The sequence below is a fragment of the Curcuma longa genome, chromosome 20 (genome assembly GCF_044706935.1).
Source record: "Curcuma longa cultivar G26 ecotype Majalengka, Jawa Barat chromosome 20, ITB_CL_G26_1.1, whole genome shotgun sequence".
In the NCBI taxonomy this organism is placed as follows: domain Eukaryota; kingdom Viridiplantae; phylum Streptophyta; class Magnoliopsida; order Zingiberales; family Zingiberaceae; genus Curcuma; species Curcuma longa.
This window is the reverse complement of record NC_133880.1, coordinates 3,370,529-3,390,857: the sequence shown is the minus strand read 5'-3', so window position 1 is coordinate 3,390,857 and position 20,329 is coordinate 3,370,529. Positions and strand designations below refer to the sequence as shown.

Sequence of the window (20,329 nt, the reverse complement as noted above, 5' to 3'; positions counted from 1 at the left end):
ATACTTCCCTCCTTCTTATAGCTGCGGCCGCCGACCTTTTCTCGCTGTCGGACGCGGTCGGTTGCGAAGAAGCCGGAGCGCGCGACGCGACCAGGGAAAAATCCGAAAAATTAACCCGATGAACAGGGTTTGATTAAACCGGGTTAAAATTAAATCCTTGAACCGGTTGCTGTAGTGAACCTCGGTTCAATCTTGGTTCTCCTGGTTCAGCCCTCAAACGACCTCCGATTTGGTCAAACTTGGTCTCGTTGGATTCGTCTTCGCGAGACAAACCTTTTTATCCATTTTATTTTATTAAACTCTCTTCTATCATTTAACTAAGGTACTTTCATTAGAATTTTAAATCTAATTAAAATCCCTAAAATAGGGAAAAATAATCCGGATGTTACATGGATGTACCCCCATTAGCAGGGCACAAGCTGAAGCCTTCAGCTTTACTTCCCCCAAACCATGCAGGGCAACCTGGAGGAGGTGGAAGATCATGAGTGTTGTCCCCCTCAACAAGGGCCCCCTCTGTCTCCCACCAAACTGAAGAAGTTTAAACATGCCACCGCGAGTGTGCCATCGCGGCAGCGCATCTACGACCAACCGATCGACTGAACGAGAGAGATCGTGATTGGAACATCAGTGTTGTTTAGTTCAGCAGCATCGATCAAACTTCAAACTTAGCTAGTTTTCCTTGCTTACAATTACAGACATTCCAGACTTATAAGCAGTAAACGTATCGTCGTTTTTGGGGTGTTTCAGCACAGAACCAGGAGACACAGCTGAAGCACTAGGAGCAAGCAACACAATTGATGAAGATAACAACAGATGAAGCAACAAGGCACACCAAAGGAACATTTGGCTTCTTAGCTTTCACATAACTGAGCAGCTGTTGGGGTTCTCGTCGCTGAACATGGAGTATGCTTCCCCGTGGGGATGCGGCGGCGGCGGCGGAGGGGTGTAGACTGGTCGGCCGTAGCCGTGGCCGTAGCCGTATCCCATTTGCATCGGTGGGAAAGCCGGCGGTTGCCGGTCTGGTCCGTTCATCATCATCAGCCTCTGTTGTTGCTGCTGCTGGTGCTGCATCAGTGCCTGCAGGTATTGCTGCTGCTGGTAGGGGTTTCCCCCGGCCATCATCATCTCCGGCGGCACTGCCCCGGGAGGGAAATAGCCCGGATGATGCGGCATGCCTCCGGCGGCCGGAAAATTTCCCATTTGGCCCATCATCATGTTGGGTTGGCCCATCGGAAGGCCCCTTCCTAATCCCACACCGCCACCGCCGCCCTTGTTTGGTGATGGATTGCCATGGTTACCTTGAGCCCTACCATTGTTCTTGTTGTTACCTCCGCCATTCTTGCTCTCGTCGGCTCCATGGCCTTTTTTACCACCACCACCTCCTCCACCACCGCCATTTTTACCTCCTCCTCCTCCTCCTCCTCCACCACCACCACCATTTTTGCCTCCCATGGCCTTGTTAATCACCTGAAGTAGATCTCCGCCCTTTCCGCCACCACCTTTCTTGCCTTGTGCAGTAGGCTGATTAAAGTTCGCCATGGGAGAAGGCTTGACCATCATCTTGGGGTCACTAATCATGCCGCCGCCGCCGCCGCCAAACTCATCGTCCATGTCGTCGAAGTCCTCATCGTCGTCCTCGTCGTCGAAGTCGTCATCTTCGTCGCCATAGTCGCTTCCGCCGTCGAAATCCCCCTTGGGGTGGAGATTGAACTTGACCTTCTTGCCATCATCCTTCTTGAAAGGCAGCTTGAGGTCCTTCAAGCTGGGAAATTTCAAATCTTTGAGCCCCTTTCCCTGACCTTGCTGCTGCTGAAACTTTTGTTCCTTGATTCCGCCGCCGCCGCCGCCGCCACCCTTTTGCGGCTTCTGCTGCCCTTTGCCATGCTCTAGCTGAGTGTTCTGGAGCATGCCGGGGAGGTTCTGCTGCTTTCCTCCTCCCTTGGCCGGCCAAAGCTCGGCATTTTTGCCAGCCTTGTTGAGCTTCCTGATGAGAGTGGCCGGATCCACACTCCCTGTCACAGTAACCTTCTTCTCCTCCACATCTACTGCCACAGTGTACACCCCTAAACCAGATCAAAAATCAGTGCACAAAACCTTTGAAAAAACATTCATCAAGAACAAAAATTTCCTGAGGTGTCAAAATACCTTCGATCTTGTGGAGCACTCTTCTTACTTTTTTCTTGCAGCCGTCGCAGCAAATGTTCAGCTTCAGAACACACGTCTGCCGCCGGTGGAGCAAGAGATTCACCAAGAAACATGAAACATCGTGAATCTTCACAGGAACAAGAAAAGAAAAGAAAAAAAAAGCTTTTTTTTTTTTGTGGAATTGAGTTCGGAGGAAGTAAAGGAAGCAGACCTGAAACTTTAAAAACTTGTTGGCTTCTTCTTTGCTCATTGTTTGAGGATCAGGAAAATTGTGCAGGAGGAAGAACTCGGGAGTTGCTCAGGATTGGGCAGAAGGTTTAGGCCGAGGGAGATCTGTGTAGGTTCTTGAGGCCTTAGGGTTGCATTATTTAATGGCATTGTGGTGCATGTTGTGGTGCATGCAGCGAAAAAAGCAGTGCCACCTTCTCTGTCTTTCTTTTTTTTTCCTTGTTTTTTTTTTAAATGATTTTATCTTCTTTTTTAGATCTTTTAAATTGGTTTGTATGTTTTACTTTTAACTTTTTAATGCCTGATTTCTTCTCGGTCAACAAGTTGAGGGCAGGCCAACTGAAATCATGATCCCAGCGGAGTGATGAAGTGGTTCTATTGCTTTTGGTTTGGGAGCTTCATCTACCCTTTCTTTTTGCAATAAAAAAAAATAAAATTCTATCGTTAATCAGTTTACATAATTATTTATGTATAAAAAAATAAATTAAAAAATTATAATTGATTACTTAAGAAGTAAATCTTATCTCGATTTAATTGAAATTTGATCATTATCTACTTCAATAAATCTGTCCAATAGTACCAACTCAATCATGTCCTAAAAACTTCATCAACCCTCTCAATCACGACAATGTGAGAATTAGATATATCCCAATCAAGATAGGAATAAGATATAAAATGAACACCTTATATAATAAAAAAAATTATCTCATATGAAATATATTATATTTAAAAATTTTAAAAAATTTATGATGTAAAATCATTGGTTAGAATATTTTTTGATTTATCTTAATGGTCTGGTAGGAAATTTATATGAAACTGAATTAATCATCTTCAAAATTAATTGAATTGAATATTTAATTTAAAAAAAATGAGAATGATTGTATTTGCTATAATTATTATATTGAAGTAATTTTAACAAGTTAAATTAATTTTAATTAAGTGCAAGAAATTTAATCATTTTGATGACAAGTAAAATAACAGAGTAATTTTGATAAAATTAAAATAGTTTTATTTATTTTGCAATAGTATGATCATAACTGTTGTAATTTGAAATAAAATTATTTTCAAAATGCTCCAATAATTAATAATCAAAAGTAACTAATATTTTATTAATTGAACATAAAAAAAACAACAGCATTTTTTTTTGTTTGTTGGTAAATACTAAAAAACTGAAATGTTTTTAGTAAAATTAAAGAAAGAATTTTATTGAGAAAAAAATAAAAAACACATTCCTTATTTTCATTATCATAAGAGTGATGAAGTGGTTCTATTGCTTTTGGTTTGAGAGCTTCATCAATCCTTTCTTTTTCAATAAAAAAAAACATAAAATTTGGTGATCCAATAATCTTACACAATCAATTTTACAATTATCTATAAAAGTAATTAAAAAAATTACAATTGACTACTAGAAAGAAGACATTATCTTAATTTTATCGAGATTCAACTTTTACCCATTTCAATAAATTTGTCTCACAATAACTAAGTCAGTCATACCCTAAAAACTTTATCAACCCTCTCAATCGCGACAATGTAAGAATTAAATTTACCCTAATCAAAATAAGAGATAAAATATAAGACGAACTCTTTAGATAACAAAAAATTTATCTCATATTAAATATATTATAATTGAAAATTTTAAAAAATTTATGATGTAAAATCATTCGTTAGAATATTTTTCAATTTATATATCTTAATAGTGGATAGAAAATTCCTATGGAATCGAATTAATCATCTCTAGAATTAATTGAATTGAATATCTAAATTAAAAAATGAGAATTATTGTATTTGCTATAATTATTATATTGAAGTAATTTTAACAAGTTAAACTAATTTTAATTAAGTTTAAAAAATTTAATCATTTTGATAACAAGTAAAATAACAGAGTAATTTTGATAAAATTAAAATAATTTTATTTATATTGCAATAGTATGATCATAACTGTTGCAATAGTATTGAAATAAACGTATTTTCAAAATGCTCCAATAATTAATAATTAAAAGTAACTAATATTTTATTAATTGAACATAAAAAAACAACAGCATTTTCCTTGTTTGTTGGTAAATACTAAAAAACTGAAATGTTTTTAGTAAAATTAAAGAAAGAATTTTATTGAGCAAAAATAAAAAAAAATACATTCCTTATTTTCATTATCATAGGAATGATACATCATTTTAAAAAATATCAACAAATTTTTTTATATTTTAAAATCAACGTTGATTTAATCAAAAGTATTACAATCAGAATGGTTTTGGCCAAAATTACTTTAAATAATATATATCGATTTTAATTAAAGTTGCTCTAATAATTTTGATGAGTTAAATAATGTTTGATTAGTTTTTATAATTTGAATAAATTTTGATCAAATTTGAACACTTGTAATCAATATTTAAATAGTTTTGATAAAATTTAATTAAAATTTTTCAGTATGTTAAAATAATTTTAGTTAAAATTACTATAATAAAATAAAATTATTTTTAATATAAGTACTATTTTAACATTTTTTTTAAAAAATGTGCTTGTTCAATAATGATAATAAACCACGCCTTATTAATTTTTGCTCGATTTTATTTATTTGACAAAAAATTTTTTACACAGTGCATAATATTTGTTAATTATTTAAAAAATAATTAATATTTTTCGTCTTCTTCTTCTTTCAATCATGTGAAGCCACTGCATTTTCATGTGGTGCGAAGAATCTCCTCCCCATTTCAACTTGATGCATTAATTACTCCAATCTCTCACTCGCATGACTTAATTTTGTCCTAATAAAACAAATTTTATTAAAAAAAATAAATTGATGAACAAGAGTGGGGTGGGCACAAGTTACGAAGTTTGAGTTGATTTAATGATTTTATATGATTTCGTGTAAATTAATTTGTATGTTTGGAGAAGTCAAAAGTTACTCGGATATAGTTGAGTTTAATAAATAAATTAATTAATTAAAATAATATAAAGGATTTATTAATTAATTAAAAATTTATATGTTTACATCTTTAAAAATTTATTAATTATTTTAAAAAAAATTTAAAATCAAAATCGAGTGAAATTAATCGAATCAATCAATTTACAAAAATTTAAAATTTAAAATTACTAAATTAAAATTTTAAATTCAATTTATTTATTTAATTTAATCAAATTTTTACTTAGTCCTAATATCAATTCCTAACTTAATAGATAAAAATATGTAACTGCAAAAGGTATAAATAAAAATAAATAAAAAAAAAACTATGCCACTTCTCTAATAGATAGCCGTCTGATTAAATGTAATATACTGATCGAACGGCTCATCTACATCAGGAAGCCCTAATCCGGCCACGACACGACAAATACAGGCGCCCGCCCATCTCCGCCCCGCCCCGCCCCGCTCTCGGTGTCTTCTTCCGTTCCGGCGGCGAGACTCCACGAATCGGGCCCAAGGAAGGCGTTTCCATGGCGAGCAACCCGTCGCAACTGCTCCCTTCAGGTCCTTTCCTCCCTTTTCTCTCTTCTGATCGCCATTCTTCCGGATCCCTCATCTTTTTTGCGCACCTTGCAGAGCTCATCGATAGGTGTATCGGGTCGAAGATTTGGGTGATCATGAAAGGAGACAAGGAGCTCGTCGGAACCCTCAGAGGGTTCGACGTCTACGTCAACATGGTCCTCGAAGATGTCACTGAATAGTAACGAACACTTCCTCATTCTCAATTTCAAACCATTGCTGCTTGATTTTTGCGCAGTACTTCCAATTGTTTTTTAGCAACATAATGTTTGTCTAGATCGAGATTCTCGAAGATGGTCCTTGTTTAATTTTCGCCCACATGAATGCAAGTTTTCTTTGACTCGTAATCCAAGTTCAAAGTAGGAGTAGTGTATGGTGAACCTTACATGAAGCTGTATAACAAATGTGCTGCCCATGGTCACATGGTTGAGTTGGTTAGTGAAGTGGGAGGATCGAATATCGATAAAGTCGAAGTTATGCCCTCTCCGTAACGGACCGCAACTTTTTAATTTATCGATGCTGTGGTGCCCATATAAGTGTTGGGATGGCCAATGAAGTATAACAAATATGCTTCGATTTATCTAAGAAGTATTAAGCTTCCATATGTAAGGTTGTTTTGCAACTCCCTGATATCTCTTCTGGTAACTTTAGAAGTTCCCCAATTCTTGTCATTGACACAGGAGGAGCAGAGGTAAGTGTACAATTGAAGGTTGATTCTGAACTACATACCAAAAGTTATCAATGAAACTACATTGAATTCCACCTCAAGGCCCTCCCTCGCCTCCCCGCGACAGGGCTCGAGCTCACAGGATTGCCATTGCTCTGTTTCTTATAATCTTAAAACAATACAAATAGTCTGCCCTGCTTATGTTTTGATCTTGCAAATGGTAATGCTAAATGAAATTTCTATTGCAGTGAAATCACATCTGAGGGGCGCAGGATAACAAAGCTCGACCAGATATTGCTAAATGGAAACAACATTGCCATTGTAAGCAAGCATCTTTGTCTGATGTTACAGTTATTACTTACCTCAAGTCATATTTATCTTGTTTCAGCATTAGTTTGATTTTTCATTTTTTGAGAGGAGAATAGTTTTATATAATGTTCTTTTAGCCTTTAAGTTCTCAGCTTAAAATTTGAAGCATTTGAAGTTTTTAAAATTAGCTTGAGTTGGTTTTCTTTCATACGAGATGATCTTGTTTTAGACGAAGGTAATTTTACATTTGCAAAATAGGCTCGTACTTTGTTTTGTGGAGGGTAGGAAATGAGGGATGCAAAGAGTTAATTTAGGAAATTGGATATAGTGTGAATGATATCTTAGTTGTTCTTAGGATTGTGTAGGTATAATAGCAACGTAGGAGTTGTGATGCTAAACTGATCCTAGTTGTTAGTAATAGAACCGGCCTGTTTAAACACTATAGACACGAGTAGCATAGAGAATGCGAAGAAGATGAGACAAAAAATGCAACATCGAATAAGGCATGTAGATTTAACATGGTTCAACAAGATTGTCAATGACTATGATTTTGTAGATTAATACTTACAATCATCGCATGCACACATACGTCACCTCTCTTTCAAGGGTGTATATGCATATCTGGATCCTGCAAGATCTAAATCTCTAAATTTGGCTAGTTCAAAGACTATGTGAGTTTGGTTGAGCTTTACATCCCCACTTAAAGGCTTTGGTGGAAATCACCCGGTTTGGAAACCCCACAAACATTGTGGCACTTCTGTACCCATATCACACTGGAGTTCTATAGCCAACCCCTGCTGGATTATCAGGTCGCAAGGAGATTCCAACATGTTCCCTACCAAAGAAACCAAGTTTTGCAGAAAATAGTCTCTGATCCTCGTCAATTGTTCCTCTACCTTTTGCCACTCAGATTTTTGTTTCTGAATGAAAAAAAATAGCTGTTGCATTTTTTCTCCCTACAAAATGAATAAGATTAATTACATAAATAGGATAAGTGAGTGAGTGTAATGACCAGTTTTCTACCGTTTGGTATCATAGTTATAATCTTTGGCTTTCATACCATTCACCATGTATTATTTTATTTCTTTATCATGCATTTTACATTAGATTGACATCTATTTGTTGTGCAGCTGGTACCTGGTGGTTCTCCCGATCCAGAATAATACTACCAACTTCATGTTTGCTGAATCATCCCAAGTGGTAGGATTGAATATTAGCAGTATTTTCTCATGTAACTCTGTAAGCCCATGTAATCTCTCAGTCTTGTTACGAATATCTTGTAGTTTACAGTATAGTGCTCGATATTTTGTGGTCCTCATTCAAGTCATACTGCTATCTACTTGCTCAGTGGGTTTATTGATGTGTGTATGTGTGTGTGAAGATAGAGCATTTTATTTTACTAACGGAATGAAATAAATCATTATAAGTTTTCTATTGATCAGCAAGATGGATTTGAAAGTGCTCATAGCAGATGGTCCAACAATCTGACTTTCTTAAGCCTGAAATTCATCTTCTCATAGTTGGTACTTGAGCCTACGATGCAGACTAGTTGGTACTTGAACCTAGAGACTGCCTAGACGTCTTGCAATTGTACCATAGCCAGGTGCATGAAGGTTCTTTGATGTTTAAGAGAGGTGATATTTAAGAGAGTTGATGAAACATTCTATACCTCAGCTATGAAATGAGAGTAGATGAAATTAATTGCACTTTAGAATGATCATTCCTCCTAAAGTATTCATTCAAATATTTAAATTAAATGATTAAGGCAATGGATCATTTTTATGTCATTCAATTCCACACAAAAGATAACCTAAATGTATAACGGCATCAATATCAATGACTCAAACTCACAGAAAATATATAGGAACGGAAGGATGGTATCATCCGAGAAATATGGCGATAAATGCATTTCTAAGGCAATGTAATGTGAACCCATGACTTTCAACTTCAAAAATCATAAATGAAGAAGCGAAACCAAGTTCATAAATCGAACTTGACAATCAAAAAGGAGACATACATGCTTGATCTAGCAAAAAAACTTTGCTAAAAATGTTCCAATCAATTTTTCCAGCTCACCTTCTTCCATAGATGCATTTTGTTTTCTTTTGGTTGCTAACTATTCCTGATCTTTTGACTTTTGGACACCAACCCAGCGAGCATAATCAACCCACCTGTTCAACATAGAATCTGAACGTTAACTCACAGGAAAAACAAATACGCTTCGAGAAATAAACACTCGGGGATGTAGCAAAGTCGGACTAGGGTGCTAGCAATTTTTTTCCCCTTTACATTGGTTTAATGTATGTAATCAATATGCGACTAGACCAATTAACCTAGGCCAATATAACCAATTAACCTGTCCGGATCTATTGACATTTCCATTGATTGAATAACCAGATTCGACTAACAAAACAGAACTTGTACATTATGACAGTTTTTTTTTACCCTAATCCTGTACCTATATCCAGTTCAAAGTTCAATTGGCCGAACTGGTCTAGTCCAGTGTTTGGTTTCACAAATATTTTTCAAATGCAAATTAAATAAATACTTACAGCAAGGATCCCAAAAATGTGTTTCCTGTACGAACTGCAAAGCACAAGGCACTGAGTGCTAATTTGTTGTTATGTAGAAGTGGTTCCAAGATACGCTGTTCAATGACACCAGCCAACAATTGATACCTGTTGGGCATCCAAATTTGATGTAAGCAAACCGAACCAATATAATAACTCAGATGTAATTGTTATCCAGCCACTCCTTACAAGTTCTGATCTTCACAAGTAAAAAATATACACTTAAAATTGAATAAGTTGAATAAAATAGTTGCTAATCTCAGAAGGAAATTGAATACAAATACACACCAGTCAGTGTTTTCTGGAACTATGAATGTGAAAATTGAGTAGTTGACTGCCAGAGCAGAAAATGGATGATTTATATCCCCATGGAAGCCAAGTATAGCTATGAAGAATTAGCCTAATCAAACTAATGAGTGAACTTCATAAGTAGTAGGTTAAACTACAAGTTTTGCCTGCCATCAGCATTTAAGTTTATGTCCACACACCTGAGAACTAATTTGGATCAAGCAGCAGAAAGCTTTTGAACCAAATTGCTTCTGCTGAAAATTGGGCAGAAGAAAAGGCAGGAAACAGAAAACCTTTTGGAGATGTCATTATTACCCTTGTCCCAGTAGATGACACCAGTCCTCAATGCCTTCTCTGTCTCATCAATGTTGGCGTCCAACAGCAACACGATTTACAGAGGCAGCATCAAAGGTGTTGACAGGTATATTCTTCAGTGGGAACCCGAGATGTCAACTCCACCATGGAATCTCAGTGTCACATAGGCATCAATGCCTTAGTTGACTTCATTCTACAGACGCATCAGGGTTGCTCCTTTCCCTGTCACTGCCATGTCAGCTTAGGTAGCGGAGGAGAGACCAATGCTCTTGTTGTGGGAGCAAAAGAAAGGTTTAACAGGAGGTTTTGTTTATTTGATTTGTTTCACCTATCCTTTATCCTCATCTAAATTAGATAAAGGTTTGCACCTCCTTTCTTTCCATCAATAAAAAATAAACAGCTCTACCTGTCCCATCTCCTTCCCTTCACTGCTTCCTTTCCCTCTAATTGCTCTTGCCAGTTAACGGAGACTTGAAGCACTTCATGCTTTTCCAGGTTCACTAATTAATACATTGGAATTTGAACATGCAATCAATGAGAGAGATAAGCATCCATCTGGGTTACGACTCATTACATCCAATAGTGAAAAAGGTCTGGAGATGCTGCTTCATATAAGTGTTCGGTGTTGGTTGTCTATCCTAGTGCATTCTCAATAATTCCTATTCAGCCAGAAATAATCACCAGTTATTGGATGAATTTTTGATGCAAAACCACATCATTAATCTTCTATTTAAGATAGTGGCACAGTCTTTTTTTCTTCAACAACAAATTGTGACTGCTGAAATGACTGATTTTGGAAAAAACATTAATAATACAGTCATACTCAAATTGTGGGGAGAAGGAACAAGCTACAAAGGGTGTATAATGCTTTCAGACATATTTTGCCACATGTTCTTCAACATGTTTAATAATGTAGGCACATATTTAATAATGTAGACCTACTGGAGGTGATAAATATTTATCAACTAGCATGGGGAAATTGGGGATAAGGGAGAAGTACTCATAACCAAGTACAGTGTCTATCAAGAAAAAAAGCTTTGAAAAGTACTTGCATTTATGTTGTGTTCACTTGGATGGAAATAAAATAAAGAAAAATGATTGATTTCTTTTGCTTACTAGAAAGGAAATAAAGAAGAAGAAAGAATTTAATTCCATCCATGTCCTCTTATTTTATTCATCTCCTTTCTCTTCTCTTCACTTAAAACTATTTCATCTCCCTTCTATTTCCTCCCCTTCAAGAAAACACAACATTAGTTTGTTTGAAGAGATGAAACAACTAGAAATTCAGGTTAGGTGATCTAAAAGATCTTGTCTGTATTGCAGGCATCAATATGAAAAGGCAGTGATGTGAATTGTCAAAAGAAAAACCATAAGCTCTGGTGTAAAAGTTTGGAAGTTAGAATTTCTACCTAGCAACTAAGATGCGATTATGAGAAGTTGTATAGTTTTCCAACTCGCTGACACCATCTACCTACTACAGTTACTAAAACTACCAGAAACCTTTTCCCTTTAGTCTTTCAGTTAACTCAAGAAACAATTATCTTAATGTGTGTCACAATAAATAAGCAGGTTCTCAAGTCAAAATAAAGAAAAAGAAGTCAAAAAATCATGAATTTATACCTAAGGTTGCTTGAAATGGCCATGTAAACACCATAGGCAACACTGGTAGATACTATGGGCACATCCTCTGTTTCAGCTGCAACATCCTTGTTAATTGTCTGCCTTGCCTTGATCAAGGCATTGGTTACACCAGTCCCAATCTGTAAAACATCCAATAGAATCCACCAACATATTTTAACTGACAATTTCCATAAGTATTGGATCAAATTATGAGAACAAATCCTGTTTTTATGAAAAAAAAAACACCTATTAAGAATCCAGAGTCTGTTTAAAAGAATGCATGATGAATTTTGAGCAAGTGGGTCTGAGAGGGGCTTCTTTATAGTGTAACTCAATAGTTGGAAGAAAAATGTGTTGCATAGAACAGAACCATTACAATTGCATATAGCATTCAATAAAATGTCTACTGAAAAAAATAGCTTACATAGATTAACAATCATACATAACTATTAACTCTAACACTCCCCTAAAGCTACACCATAAATATTGATCCATGTTTAGTTTGCTACACATAATAAAGGGCCTCACAAATAGAAAATATTGATGTAGCACTCAACAAAATTGATAAAGACGTATCACTGCAACTGTTGAGATCGGTAACATAATGCTGACTGAAATTGGTGTTGATGTTCAAAAGTGACTTTGACGAGTTGATATAAACTTAAAAAAAAAAAAATTTATACAATGTTTTCCTTAACTTCCCCTCAAATTGAAGATATTACAAGATACAGAAATTTTAGAAGATCAAGTGATAATTTTGAATGGGTTTTGAAAAAAAAATAGGATTCAATATTACTATGAGAAACAAAGAGAAAGAAGATTGAAAAGTTTAGACATCTACTTGAGAGAGAGAGGATATTAGGATGGAAACAATGACTAATCTATGTTTTGAGGTTGCAACCAACTGAAAAATTAGCCTAAGGACAGGTTTACTTAGATGAAAAGATAGGAGGAAGGAAGAAGGGAGCAAGAGAAAACCTTGACTGTTTACCTCACCTCTACTAGACATGAAGCATTTCACTTTGAGATAAGATCTACATTCCACCTCCTCTTCTTTAACACGGAAAGAAAACAGAGAGGAAGAGGAGGTGACACTCAGATGGTCAAACGATTCATTTCGTTGTAGCTGATCAACACAAAATGTTTTTTTTTAAACCATGCCTTATGTATCTGCAGAGGATATCCTATTTCTTCTCCAAGTTAAACCTTCATTACCATTTGAATAAAGTTAGCATTATTTCATCTGAATTTTTTTCACTATGGTATCTGGTGGATTTGTCTCTTGATTAAAAATTTAAACTACCCCAGAAGAATCCCAACTACACTAAGAAAGAATAATTTGAAAATTTTCCCATCTGATGATAATTCTACTGTCTGCAATTCAGTTTTATGTTAGCCTTCAACATCTTTGCATTTCGTGGAGCACCCATAAAAGCACCACAATGACACAACTGCAACAGAATTTGCAATCAATGCTTTCAGAGGTGGCCAGCGCAAAATCAAAATTATTAACTATGCAAAAACAGAGATATGATGATGCAACTCAGTGAAAATTTAAAAATTTTAGAGGTGTAGAAATCAAGAGCCAATTTTACTATTTAGATGTTGACTATTGCCACAACAACTTGAAAAACTGTGTAATTTCTTTTCCTTTCCTCTTCAAACAATCACAATATCTGATTCAATACTAATACATTACTGCTGAAGGTAACAACTCCCAGTCAACTCTAGCATAATTATAAAAATGACCTAATGGAAGTTAAAAGGATAAAAATGTGGGTGTGCAAGTTGACAAGCTCAAGCACATGGACCATCATGTATAAATAATTTATCAAAGGTATAATGAGGATGAAGCTATACAAGAAAGGTCACAAATGAGTTTAAGAACTATACCACAATGATGGACTTGGACACTCTGTGTTCCACCCACCTATTTGAGACCAGGTACATGGGTCTAATCTTTGTATTGAACTCTATGCCATATTTCATGAAGATATAAATGCAAAATGAATTACTAGTAATTCTTAGTATGTGCTTAGATGCATTAAAGAACCATGTTGCCAGCAAGTTGAATATCATTTTGATTGGTTAGTTATGTTAGATATGAAGGACCTGATCTCCATGTAAATGAGTCCAATACTAAATGAAACTGAGTTCAACCTTTTCTCAAGGTAAGTATCAAAACATTTTTCCTTATGCCGTAATTACTGATATTTAAGTCCTATTTCATGGTGCTACACAAGGAAACATGAGAAAATGAAGAAAAAAAATATTTTACACTATTCAAGTATCAATCCAGATGTAAACGTTCAACGTTTTTATAACAAACACAGATATAATAAGTTACTATCAGACTTGAAAAAAAAGGAATGATTGAATAAGGGGACAATTATGCCATACCAGGGAAGCACTAGTTCCAACAACAAAAAGCTTTGATCCATTTCTCTGCAAAAGAGGTGGAAGAACTTTAAGAAATAATTTGATGGTCAAGCATAAAGGAAGGACTTATTGGTTAATCAAGATTGAATAAAACAAACGGTTATCAAGAAATATCAATAGTTTACCACAATTGCACCAACCCTCTGCAAGAGTGAATACGATGTTCCAGCTAAAGCAATCTGATAAGAAAATAATTCATATTTACTAATATTGTCAAAAGCATTTATAGACAAGTATAAGAACAACACTTACTTGAAAAGCATTATCAGGACAGCTATAGAAGAACTTTGCAATTGGTCCAGTGTTCAACTGAAGAGGTGCTCGTAGTGATACTGTCGGAGCAGGAAGCCACACAAGCATGAAATCAGCTACTATGGCCATTACCTAAGCAACATTAAGAACTTAAAAATGACAGTGCCATTTGTACAAACCTATCAATGTTTAGCACACTGTTAGATGTGTAAAATATGCAAGTCAAATCACCAATCTATAACTAACTTTAAAGTTAGCAAGCTAGTATGCCGATAAAACTTGCTTATGCCAGCACTGCAGCACAACCAAGCATGTTATGATTGTCATGGAGTGAGATAATGACCACATGACATAAAGTTCTTAATGTACATGAATAATAGAAAAGTAGAACATAGTAAAAAAGATGAAAAAGGGCAAGAAAAATCTTGAGGAATCACTATTTCCGGTTTGAATAAATTTGCAACTAATTCAGATTTCAAGCTTTGTCCACTAAACAACGTAGGTTTAAACAAGAGATAGGACTCTGACCCTGAGATTACAATCTGTTGTTCGAATGCAGTAAAATCATCAAGTTTTCATTTATTATGACCATGATCTTCACAACTTCCAAATTGCTCAATGTTCTTAGATGTCAACTCAAGAATCCTGAGGATGCAACTCTTATATATACCACTCCAAAATACAGGGATCTAAGTAAAAACAATTTAAATCAAGAGAAAGTAAGGCAAAGATGATGAAAATAAAAAATAATTAGTACTTAACATTTCTATATGATATGGACTATATCAAATGGTATTAGGTTAATTGCTAAAATTGGCTAACTATTGAGGCCTGTAACAACATTAATCAAGAATTATAACAACTACATCAACTTCTAAGTTCAACCAATTATAATCTTATCATATACAATTCGCATGACATGTCCATGTGTCTCTGTTTCAACGGTAAATACCTCAATGAGGTGATCATGTTTCTTAGAAACATCAAAATTTAGGTCCATTTTAGCAATTAGCTGCTAATTTAATTAAACTAATGTATATCTTTTAGCATTTGATTTTGAAATAAACCATGTGAACATGCCACACTTATTGATTGATGATAGAATTGCCATACTTCTAAGGTTATCTATATATCTTATCAAATCTTATTTTCTTTATAATTGTCATTTACCTCAAAGCTTAGTCGGTTTTCAGGAATTAGCCATAAGTTAATTATAGATTCAACAATTTTTCCGTAATGTTCCATTCTATATAACTGACTCAAATTCACGAATTATTAGGATTGTGTTCATCAATTTTGTATAAATCACAAAGCTCCAAACATGAAATTGAATTAGTTCATTAGTAGATAATCCACAAAACCATGTTAAAGTCCACAAAATAATTCCAGAATTGAAGCTTTAGGCTTCGTTTCATATTAGGAGAAGAAGAAAGAAATGGAGGCAGGGAAATGCGGTTGGGACCCACCTTTCCCTCTGTAACTTTGCAAAGAAATGGAGGGGGAAAAGAGTCTCCTGAAGAAGCATTTCCCTCGTTTTAAGCAAAATTGCTTCTGCCCAAAGCGCTGATCTGGCAGAATGCCACTAATTGACTAAGAAAAAAACTGAAATCATTTTTTTGTTCATCCATTTTAAATTTTTAAATGATCAATTCCACAAACCAAAGAATCCTTCTCCTTTTCTTCCCCTTAGGAAACAAAGGGCAGGAAAAATCATGATTTCTATCCCCCAAGGAAACATAAATAAAGGATTAATTTCTTTATCATTCCCAATTAAATTCTTTCCTTATCCTCACTTCCCTTCCTCGTACTTTCCTTCCTTACTAGGAAAACAACCAAAGAAAAGTAAGGACATTTATTTCAGCTGTGCAATTCACTCTGCCTTACATTTGAATGCTTTTTAGGTACTTCTTTCAGATAACTTTGGAACTAAGGCAACAGATCATCTGCCGCTATGCTTTAGAATTGTAGTTTTTAGTCATCGTTAACCACTGTTGTTATAAGCATATGCATAACAATGTAAACATGATAGTTATTTGTGCCTCCTGTACTCTTCCTGCCTATAAGCATATGCATAACCATGCGAACAGTTGTTTGTGCAATCCTTCTTCTTGCCTCTCTTTTCCTGTTCAAGACTGCATCTTTATTACCCTTCCAACCTCCACTAGATCCCACTTCCTCGATGATGGCAGATCTGTTTTTCCTTGAGTTCTGAGGGTTGTTCTATTCCCAGTCTTGCATCAACAGAGACTGTCTAACTTAAAGTGTGTGGTCAAAAGTCTGAAGTATTGTTGCGAGCATACTACATAACAGTCAAGTGCTACATACTTACACCTACAGCGTGGGTAAAAATGGCAAGTTGTATGTAGCTATGCAATTGATTTCTTAGTAGTTAGTTGTGTAGTTGGTTACTCTCTAGTTATGTTCTATAATCATATCTATGAAAAAGAATGTAGTTAATTTAAGGAAATGGATATAATAGAAAGGCACCCATTTACAAATTCTTCATTAATTTTCTTGTCTATCAATTTACAAGATCGCTGTTCTTTTCTTCGAGAACTTATATGACAGGTTATTTCCCTTCCGAGTGGCTAGTCATTTTGGAATTGATTAGGTTCTGTCCTACTTTTTAATTGCAATTATTCCATTTCCTCATTGCATATAAGAATGTGAGAACAATATACCATAACTGAGAAGTTGAATCATTCTCAAATAAAGGGAAAAAAGACTAATTACCAGAGCCTTTGAACATCAAACTTACTTAAATAGACAATAAAGGAAGCATCACGCCTTTATACATACCACATCACAGATAACGAAATCCAATTCCTTCACAAAGTTCTCTCTGCGACGCTCCCATTCAGCAGCTGTCTAAAAACAAGTAAGCCCAATAGATCAAGATTAGATGAAGACAAAGATACTTTGAAAATTAAGATATGCATAAATGAATAAGATGGTGAGGTCTCTATGAAAGGAAAAATCATTAGATGCTTGAATGCATGCTATGCTGTAAATAGTAGAAAGTAAAGTGACATCGATGTCAAAACAAATATGAATGACCAACCACAGACTCAGCTAGAAAACTGACCGTCCTATTCAGTTACTGCATGTGTGGCATAAAATCTAGGCAGGGAAAAACAACCAAACGTGTGTTGTGTCTGCTTGGGGTATTGGAAGCGATTTCTGAAGATTGATAATAGTTATCCTGCTGGAATATTATTCTGTGCCACCAATTCAGATAACTATTATTGAGAACAGTTTCTTCATTGGGATAACTATTTGAATAGTAGGGTAGAGAGAAGGAACAGGGAAAGGAACACAAATAGTTCATTTCCTTTATTAATTTTTTTGTTACTTTCCCTCCCCAGCTCCTCTTGCTTCCTACTCAGGAATCATTCATCCAAGAAATGGTAAAGCACCTACATCATGAGAAAGTGGAAATGGGAAAGCGGCAAAAGCATGACTAAGAGAAATTAGTCGAAGCATCATCAACGAGAATGGTAGAGAACACTGTCCAATAGAAGAGAAAGGCAACCCCGTTCGTTCCCATTTCTAGGAAAGAACAGCCATTGCGAGTACCCGAGACACCTAGAATACAATGAACGGATCCACGATAACACAGGCCAAATTTTGTGAATGGACAGACATATAGAGCACGGATGCTTTCCCAAGGGATAGAATAAAACACCTTGGTGAAGATGCCGACGCCGCACTCCATGGCGAGCTTAGCCAAGAAAAGGTCGTCGGCGAGGAGCCGCTCCTTGAATCCCCCAAACTGGAGCAGCCAGCGAAAGACCGGCGACCTCTCGAGCTCAAAAAACCGCTGCACTATCAATCCGGGGATCCTCCCATTCTCGATCGCGTCGGCCAAGTCCTTAGGGAGGCTCTCCAGCGTTCGCTCAGCCTTTGCCAGGGCGAGCCACGCTTCGGCGCGGTTGTTATTGCCCGATTCGCCGCTCTCCCCTCCGTCGCCCCCGCCACCTCCACTTCCGCCATTGCCGCCGTCCCCGAAGCCCCCGCTTCGGCCGGATCGGGTTGCAATGGAGCGACGGGCGGGGGAGGGTAGCGAGATTCGGAGGCGACGGGGAGGTAGCGAGGGGCCAAGGAAGATGACGGTGGAGGGAGCGGCAAAAGCGCGGCGGGAGAAGGAGTTGGGGGAAGGGAAGCGAAGGTTGGAGAGGGACGTCCCTCCGGGAGCCGCGGCTGCCATGGTCGGGGCGGAGAGGAGTGGTTGGAACGTTGGGGTTTGGTTTGTGGCGGGCGGAGAAAACCTTGATCGCTATTTATAGTCCGTCACTTTCGAGTAGGTAGGGTTGTCAGAAAGCGTTCGTGCAAGGCGACAAGTCTGCCGTTTCTTTTGGGCCTTCCTCTCAACCGCTGACCGACGTCTTAGACCGGACCGGAAGAGTCCACGGTCCGGTCTATTTACTGGGGCTCCTATCCACGCGTCACGCGACCATTGGCTGCTTCATGTATGTATGGTCGGCGATGCCATGTATGACACCTTCACATCATACAAACATCCGTTTTCCCGCGCAAAAACGGAGGGAGAACCACCGCTGTTATAAAAGGCAGCGGGAGAAGAGAAGAGAAGAGAGCAGGGTTTGCTTGTGCGGCATCGATCCCGAAACCCTACGTCCGTCGATTCCGGCCTCGATTCATCGCCTTCGACTCCGCCTCCAGCTTGATCCCGTCGATTCCGGCGATCTCCTGCAGCTCTCGGTCGGAAAGTACAGGAGAGAAGAGAAGCGCCTTCTTCGATTAGATCTACCCTTCGGCGAGTTTTTGAAAGCTTGGATGGTTGGTCGGCTAGGGTCTCCGAGGATAAATATTTGAGTTGATAAGTGCTGCTTGGGACATGGAGGACGTGAAGCCCTCGATTGCGTCGCTCGCGGATGACGGCGGCGCCATGGAAGCTCGTGTCGCTGATGCGTGCAAGGTTTGCCTGCATTTGCCGTCCAATTGATTGGCATATGCGATGTGATTTGCAGATTTGTTATGCAGAGTAAGCTGACTCTTGACGAAAGCATACCTTACTGTTTTGTTCTGTGTTTGTGGAGCTGAATCTTTGTTTCTACTTGCAGTGTTGCAGATGAAGGCAGGCTACATATTAAGTGGTTTATATGGTTCAGATTGGGAGAAGAGGCTTGAGGTATAAAAGGCATTCCTTACTTTCTGCTATATGTTATCTTGACTGAATAACTGGACACTGGTTTTAGATTGTTCTCTTCCTGCACATATGGTTCCATATAGTCAACCCCAGATAGTTGGAACTCATGTCTTGTTGTTGTTGTTGTTGGCTAGGTGAAAGAGCTACAAGAAAACATTGTCTACTTGTGTCTTCTTAGCAGGTGTTCTTTCAATTTACTTATATAGTGCATCTTGTGCTATTGGCTGTCAATTCAAGCATTACAAGATGTGTTCAAGAATCCCCAATTTTCAGTAGTTTCCTCCTACACCTTTTTCTGTCTCTACTATTGTGAGCTGATTATTTGACTCAGGTTTCTCATCGTAGTTGTGATTGCTATTGTGAGGAATTTATTCCTTCAGTGAAGCCCTTTTGGTTGAACTGGACATGCTGGTGTGAGTCGTAGTAGCAACAAAGGCACGGAAGGCAAAAATAGTTCAGATAGTTTTTATTCTATGGCATTGTATTTGCTCATTCCAAGCATGTAGTACAGGTCAAATTCTAGGACCACCTAGGATATCTCCAAGTCTCTGCTGGTCATAATGTTTATGTTTTGCCTCTGTGATCGTCCAAGGTGTGCAGTTTTCTGCAATCTTCATATGCCAATTTCATCATTTTTAACCTTCAGTTTCTTGTTTAACCTTGTGATCTAGTGTCCATCGAAGAATAAATAATTTAAATCCAGCTTTTCATAATTGTCTTTATTTGAATCATATTGGACTCGAGAAGGTTTAGATCAAAATCTAGCCTTCATAATTTAATGTCATTATCTAACTTGTTCTAAAGCAACATTCATTGTCTCCAGATGGATGCCTTGCTCTCACCAAGCTCGA

General features: G+C 37.1%; 3 protein-coding genes across 3 annotated transcripts; 1 reads left to right on the top strand and 2 right to left on the bottom strand.

The window, feature by feature from the left end:
* Positions 1–652: 652 nt before the first annotated feature.
* On the bottom strand, positions 653–2,509 carry LOC141813756 (uncharacterized). The gene is made up of 3 exons (XM_074701739.1): positions 2,357–2,509; positions 2,146–2,221; positions 653–2,063 (listed from the first exon to the last, which is right to left on the bottom strand). The coding sequence occupies exons 1-3, from the start codon at positions 2,393–2,395 to the stop codon at positions 859–861; spliced, it is 1,320 nt and encodes a 439-aa protein (XP_074557840.1). The 5' UTR covers positions 2,396–2,509; the 3' UTR covers positions 653–858.
* Positions 2,510–5,694: 3,185 nt separating this feature from the next.
* Positions 5,695–8,272, top strand: LOC141813978 (sm-like protein LSM5). Its single transcript, XM_074701982.1, has 4 exons — positions 5,695–5,836; positions 5,909–6,032; positions 6,767–6,839; positions 7,958–8,272. Exons 1-4 carry the CDS (start codon positions 5,803–5,805, stop codon positions 7,988–7,990), a joined length of 264 nt encoding a protein of 87 aa, XP_074558083.1. The 5' UTR covers positions 5,695–5,802; the 3' UTR covers positions 7,991–8,272.
* A 647-nt stretch (positions 8,273–8,919) lies between these two features.
* On the bottom strand, positions 8,920–18,543 carry LOC141813865 (protein RETICULATA-RELATED 4, chloroplastic-like). Its single transcript, XM_074701862.1, has 8 exons — positions 17,997–18,543; positions 17,111–17,179; positions 14,312–14,443; positions 14,185–14,238; positions 14,021–14,065; positions 11,621–11,760; positions 9,380–9,505; positions 8,920–8,998 (listed from the first exon to the last, which is right to left on the bottom strand). Exons 1-8 carry the CDS (start codon positions 18,516–18,518, stop codon positions 8,944–8,946), a joined length of 1,143 nt encoding a protein of 380 aa, XP_074557963.1. The 5' UTR covers positions 18,519–18,543; the 3' UTR covers positions 8,920–8,943.
* Between the last annotated feature and the right edge of the window lie 1,786 nt (positions 18,544–20,329).

Coding starts and splice junctions, on each gene's coding strand:
- LOC141813756 (XM_074701739.1), bottom strand. CDS start 2,395: ATGAGCAAAGAAGAAGCCAACAAGTTTTTAAAGTTTCAG. Junction 2,222..2,356: donor ACAAGTTTTTAAAGTTTCAG/GTCTGCTTCCTT, acceptor CACCGGCGGCAG/ACGTGTGTTCTGAAGCTGAA. Junction 2,064..2,145: donor AGTGCTCCACAAGATCGAAG/GTATTTTGACAC, acceptor GATCTGGTTTAG/GGGTGTACACTGTGGCAGTA.
- LOC141813978 (XM_074701982.1), top strand. CDS start 5,803: ATGGCGAGCAACCCGTCGCAACTGCTCCCTTCAG. Junction 6,033..6,766: donor CTCGAAGATGTCACTGAATA/GTAACGAACACT, acceptor TTTCTATTGCAG/TGAAATCACATCTGAGGGGC. Junction 6,840..7,957: donor ATGGAAACAACATTGCCATT/GTAAGCAAGCAT, acceptor TTTGTTGTGCAG/CTGGTACCTGGTGGTTCTCC.
- LOC141813865 (XM_074701862.1), bottom strand. CDS start 18,518: ATGGCAGCCGCGGCTCCCGGAGGGACGTCCCTCTCCAACCTTCGCTTC. Junction 14,444..17,110: donor ATTTCGTTATCTGTGATGTG/GTATGTATAAAG, acceptor AATGTTGCTTAG/GTAATGGCCATAGTAGCTGA. Junction 14,066..14,184: donor AGAGGGTTGGTGCAATTGTG/GTAAACTATTGA, acceptor CCTCTTTTGCAG/AGAAATGGATCAAAGCTTTT.